The 6,065-nt window shown below is 47.6% G+C and overlaps 1 protein-coding gene across 1 annotated transcript in view; it reads right to left on the bottom strand.

Moving 5' to 3' along the window:
- LOC105536164 overlaps window positions 1-5,348 on the bottom strand; it is a 67,583-nt gene extending 62,235 nt beyond the window's left edge. The window contains exons 1-3 of the mRNA XM_011975452.1: window positions 5,279-5,348; window positions 4,773-5,204; window positions 915-984 (exon numbers count right to left, since the gene is read on the bottom strand). Of these exons, the coding sequence (XP_011830842.1) occupies window positions 915-984; window positions 4,773-5,204; window positions 5,279-5,348 (572 nt within the window). The remainder of the gene's footprint in view (window positions 1-914; window positions 985-4,772; window positions 5,205-5,278) is intronic.
- Window positions 5,349-6,065: the final 717 nt, after the last annotated feature.

The following is a 6,065-nucleotide window of genomic DNA, read 5'->3' as shown; positions in this document are numbered from 1 at the left end:
TCCTTCCTTCCTTCCTTCCTTCCTTCCTTCCTTCCTTCCTTCCTTCCTTCCTTCCTTCTTTCCTCCCTCCCTCCCTCCCTCTCCCATATTTGAGTGCCTCCCTGGTTTTTGGTATAGACTTGACCATGGGAGCCTGAGCTGACTGGAAGGAATCCCCATCCTTGTGGGTTCCCAGGCTGTGGGGCGAAGAGCATGTAAACTGAAAATGAAACACACTGTAACAACAGCTGCTGTGGAAAGAGTAAATTAATCACAGCGGCCTTGGTATCAGGTGTCTACCAGGTAGCAGGCATCAGCACAGGTGTTAACTCCTCATGCCCTGGGAGTGGGGGTCATCGTCTCCATTTGACAGGTGAAGTGAGCAGAGCTCACACAAAGTGTGACTCGCCAAAGGTCACACAACTATTAGAGAAATGGTGGATGGGAATTTTCACCCAGGACTGTCTATCTGATGGTTAGATTTCTCTAAGGGTGCTACTCAGTCAAGTCAGCTTGGAAAACAAAAATCAAGTGTAATGAAAAGTACCCCCGGCAAATCCTCAGAGACACGAGGTTGGGCACTGATATTTTTTCTGCTAGTGAGTCCAGCACAGTTAGGGTTCCCTGCAGCCCTGGAGCTTCCACAGAGGGTACTGGCTGGGGTAATATTAGATCATAATATAATCTAATGTTGGCGTGTATTAGGAGCTACTGTGGGCACTTCACAGGTGTTAAGCTCATTTTATCCTCTCAACAACCTTGTGAGGTTGGTACTTTTCTTATGCCCACTTTACAGATGAGGAGCCCCAGGCACAGAGGAGTTAGCAACCTGTTCAGGGTTATACAGCCAGGAAAACTGAGGCCCTGTAAGGTTTGTCAGCCTGTCCCATCCCACGCAGTTCCCCAGGACTCTTCCACGCTGACCAAGCACTTACCTAAATACCCTTACTCTCATGTCTGGCTGATGGAAGCGGCTCAGTCTGGCAGGTCTCTCTGGAAGGGCATCTATTGGGGGACAGAGAAAATACAGGATATCTATGCCCAGTTCCATTTGAACTTCAGACAAACAGCAAGTGATTTTTATATCTCAAATATTGCATGATATATGCTAAAAGTATTCATTATTTTTATGAAATTCAAATGTGATTGGGGGTCCTATATTTTTATTTGTTAAATCTGTCTAGTCTAGATGGAGGGGAACAGGTCACTTCCCAAGTAGAATTGAAACCCCTGTGCCTTAGTCAGCATCCCATCAGAGAATTAGAGATGCTGAGCCTCTAGGAGTCATCTAGAACAAGGGATTCTACCTCTAGTGTGGACTTGGAAGGCCCATGGATCAGCTGGACCAGCAGTCGGAAGGAAGAGCTGCCACAGATAAGAGTAAGGACAAACAAGAACATGTGTCTGTCTGCCACCCCCACCCAGGTCGCTGCCGCAGTGACCTGCAGGAGAACCCGCCACCTTCCCTCCGAGAGGCTTTGTAACCATGGTTACAAAGGAAGGGCCCTAGAGAATATGGAATCTGCACCTCAGTTCTGCCCTGGTCTGTAACTTTGGGTAAGTTACTAATAGTAGTCAACTTCTCCATGCCTTGGTGTCCTCACACATTAAATGTATACAAAAATTCACACCTCCCTTAGAGAGTTGCGGAGAAGATCCAATGGGAATGAGCCCAGGCTGGCAGCTGACATTCCCTAAGCAGTCAATTAATAATAGTTACTAGCAGTGTCAAAGAGTTGCTATCCATTTATTTTGCTACAAAAAAAAAAGTCACTTGTTTTAAAAGACAAGATAGGCTGTGTACAATGGCTCACGCCTGTAATCCCAGCGCTTTGGGGAGCCAAGGTGGCTGGACCACTTGAGGTCAGGAGTTCGAGACCAGCCTGGCCAACATGGCAAAACCCCGTCTCTACTAAAAATACAAAAATTAGCCAGGTGTGCTGGTGTGCACCTGTAATCCCAGCTACTTGGGAGGTTGAGGTGGGAGAATCGCTTGAACTGGGGAGGCAGAGGTTGCTGTGAGCCGAGATCATGACACTGCACTCTAGCCTGGGTGACAGAGTGAGACTCTGTCTCAAAAAAACAAAACAAAAACAAAAGACAAGATATTAAGAAGCAGTATGTTTCAAAATCCTCTCTTGATTAAGTAACTCACCAGGTAAGTCTTGGAAAGGTAACATAAACCACCTTCAAAAGCACCTCCAAATGCCAAAGTGAAAATCAGATACTGCGCACAAGCTAGTTATGAATCTCTGAAATCTTAGCGACTCTTCCCCCAAATAAATGGAACGAATAAGCGCTAAGTGATGGGAAAATAACAAAATTCTGCTTCAGCACTGTTGCAGATGCAGTGACTGCTGATTAAAAGAAAATACTTCCTTTAAAAAGGCCACTTATGAAAAGGAAACTCTGGTAGCAAAAGCTGGCATGGAATGGGGGTCAGGCAGCAGGTGGTGGCCACAACCAGGGGGCATTGATCAGATGTGAGATGGGGAAGGCCAGTGGGGCTCCAGAGGGGCTGAAGGGCAGAGGACCCAGAGGACAGTGGCTCCCTTCCTTCCCGCCGCTCAGAGAGTGATGGGGAGAAGGGTTTCCTGTAACCTCAGGGCTTGTTTTCACCACTTGTTTTTATGGCCTTCTCAATGCCCTGGCTTGTTTTCAGGGCTGAACGGGGTTGCGGGGGAAAAAAAGCCAATTCCTTGTGTTTGGAAGAATAGGGGTAAATTGGCCCTCTTTGGGGTGTTGGAAGCCTCTCTCTGCCTCCTGCTGGAAAAAGAGGCCCCTGGGCAGTCTTTTTAGCCACTTAGCCTGGTTCTGAGGTTTTCTTCTTAACTTATAATTCCAGATTGCAGCAAGAAATACAAATGCATTGGAGACCGGGTCTGTGCCAGAGGTGGAGGGGTTGGGCAGAGTGTTCCCAGGAGCACAGCAGGAGGAGAAAGTTCCAGGGTAGAAACTGGAACTCCTGCATGCTGGACACAAGTGGAATGGAGGCAATGTGACCATCTGGATGTGATCAAAACAAAACAAAACAAAGCAAACAAAACATTCACGCCTTTGATCCAAGCATCTCACATCTGGGGATATCTATGCCATAATGTTTAAGACAAAATTGTTGCAAGTAAGGAAAAAACAGAAACAGTCCAGCTCTCCATCAATAGGGAATTCGTTAATTAAATTATTATGGTGATGTCTGTCAGTGGCAACTTGTTTCTTCTTTTCCTTCAACTCTGTCTTCCCCATCAGCTGGTCCTGTGGGCTCTGCCACTGAGGCAAGTTCCAGGCTGGAGGCTGCATCCTAGTCCCTGCCACCATTGCCTCTTGCCAGTGCCTCTGAATCCTGTAGCCTGACAAATTTCCTGGTTCCTCCATTGGTGCCTCTCCAATCCATTCCTACACAGCTGCAGGAACCCCGGGTTCAGGGACTTCACATGTCTCTCAGGATAAAATCCACAGGCACTGTCTCACTGGGCCCTGGCCTGACTCTCCAACCTGGTTTCAAAAATGCTCATTCTCTACTTCCAGTTGAATCACACTTGAGCTTAGTCCAGCCTCCTAGCCTTTGCCCTGGCTGCTTCCTCTGCCTGGACTGCTCCATGCTCCTTCCTTCTCTTCCTTCCGGTGGCAGTAAAATGACATATCCCTGGGGACTTCACACACTGTCTGTAAATTGTTTTCCCTCTCCCAACCAGTGTCTCTCTGTTTGTCCATCTTTTCTTCTTCCTTTTTTTTTTGAGACAGAGTCTCACTCTGTCACCCAGGCTGGAGTGCGGTGGTGAGATCTCGGCTCACTGCAAACTGCCTCCCAGGTTTAAACAATCCTTGTGCCTCAGCCTCCGGAGTAGCTGGGATTACAGGCATGCACCACCACATCCAGCTTTTTTCTTTTTTGTATTTTTAGTAGAGACGGATTTTCTCTACTAAAACCCTAGGCTGGTCTTGAATGCCTGGCCTCAAATGATCTGCCTGCCTCGGCCTCCCAAAGTGCTCGGATTGCAGGCATGAGCCACAGTGCCTGGCCCCATCTTATTTTCTTCATAGCACTCAGTGTTAGGTGAAATGCTCTCAAGTATTTATTCATGCATTTGTCAATTATCCCTCCCACGAGAACTCAGAGCAAGGACTGAGTGTGTTGTGTGACCTTGCCTGGTGTACAGGAGCTGCTCGCTCTACACATGTTTGGTGAATGAATGAATGAATGAATGAATGAATATAAGAATGTTATGAAGCTGCTTGAAAGAATGAGGTAGACCTGTATGTCTTACTTGGAAAGATGCCTTAAATGTATGGATGTAAATTCACTTATGAAAAACCAGAAATTAATCAAGTCTATGGAATTAGAATAGTGATGAGTTTTTGAGGGCTCACTATCATCTGGGCACAGTTTTAACCACTTTTACATTTATTGTCTTGTCTCATTTGGTCTTCACAGCAACCTTCTGGGATAGGTACAGTTTTTGGCACCGTTCTACAGAGGAGGACACTGACACAGAGAGGTTAAGAAACTTGCTTAAGGTCACACAGCCAGGAAATGGAGGAGCCAGGAAATGAATTTATAGGCTCTGACTTCCGAAAGAACATTCACTAAGTGGTGTAGAGTGTTTATTTCAGGGGATGGAAAGGGGCTGAGGTGAGATTCTGGAGGCCGTGGGATATTAGGGGAGAGGTCCAGACGCCAGTTCTATTCCTGCAGTACTGTGTTATCTTGGGCAAGTCATCTGCTTCTCTGTGCTCACCTGAGAACCAGAGGCGATGGTGCAGGGCTACCGAGAGAAGTAAATTGGATAACATACCCACAGCGCCCAGCTCGGGGCCCTCCATCTGCCAACGATGGGAATGTTTGGTGGAGCAGGTCTGCCCTTCAAGGCCTGAAAGCCCCGTCCCGGTTCCTTGAGCCAGGGCCACAGAGAGGTGGGGAGAGGGCCGCAGGGCCTGGTTGCTTGGCTGGAGGCAGAGTCCTCCCTCAGGGCCTCGGCTCTCCCAGCTGTCGCACGCCCTGCTGCCTCCCCTGCTCTGGACCGCGACTGTATGGGCTGCACTGCCGCACCAGCGGAATGCGCAGGGGTCATTTTTGGAAGAGCTCAGCTCCAGGCGCGAGGTGCCAAGAGCAGGGCGGATGACTTCAAAGGACCTTTGCAGCCTGTCCTGAAAGATGAGCCTTTGCAACTCGCCCTGCCCCCGCAGAACACACAGCTTGAAAGGGAAATCGAGCTCGGAGCAGGTGGCTCAGGAATTTGGTGCACGCTGGGGAGGCAGCTCGTTTGGGCACAAATACGTGAGGAGGGCGTGGCTTCCTCACACTCCGGGTTAGTATCGCGCATTTCGGTCCGGAGTAAACTCGCTTTCTGAGCTTTCATCGCTGGCCGCATTTCGCATTTATTTTTCTGATTATTTCATGATCTCTTTCCTCCCCGACAAGGGCCTGGGATTTGTAGGTTGCTCTCTGTGTCTACAGTTCGACCTGCAGTAGGGGCTGAGTAAATATTTCCCCAGTGAATGAATGCGTTTTCCTCTTCCACCAGTTACATCACGTTGGAAAGGCACCTGGATTTAATCCTGCCTCTAGTAATAACCAGTTGGGAATCTTGGACTTCGCTGTTCAGCTATAGGCTCAAAATCTGCCTCCATTTGAACCCAGGCCCTACCTCTTACTAACTGCGTCACTTTAGAAAGTTGCCAAACTTCTCTGTGTTTCAATGTCCTCATCTGGGCAATGGGGCACTCAGTGCCTATGTCACACATTGGAGTGAGGGATAAAGGGCTTAACACATAGGAAGCACAACTAGGACGGCACATAGTAAGGTCTAGATAAATATTAACACGTATTATTTTATTATTATTTATTTTAATATCAACTTTATTAAAGTATTAACTTACAAACAATAAAATGTACTCATTTGTAAGTACACAGTTTGATGAGTTTTGACTGATATATACACCCATGTAAGCACCACCTCAATCAAGATAAGCATTTCCAGTTCCCCAAAAGTTCCATTTGTCCCTTTTAGTCAATTGCTTCCCTTTCACCAGCACCTGAGAGATGAGTTTTGCTGGTTCTCAAACTTTCCATGAGGCTGGGAATGGTG

This window comes from Mandrillus leucophaeus, unplaced genomic scaffold (genome assembly GCF_000951045.1).
Source record: "Mandrillus leucophaeus isolate KB7577 unplaced genomic scaffold, Mleu.le_1.0 Scaffold101, whole genome shotgun sequence".
Taxonomy (NCBI): Eukaryota; Metazoa; Chordata; class Mammalia; order Primates; family Cercopithecidae; genus Mandrillus; species Mandrillus leucophaeus.
This window is presented reverse-complemented; position numbering and strand designations above follow the sequence as displayed.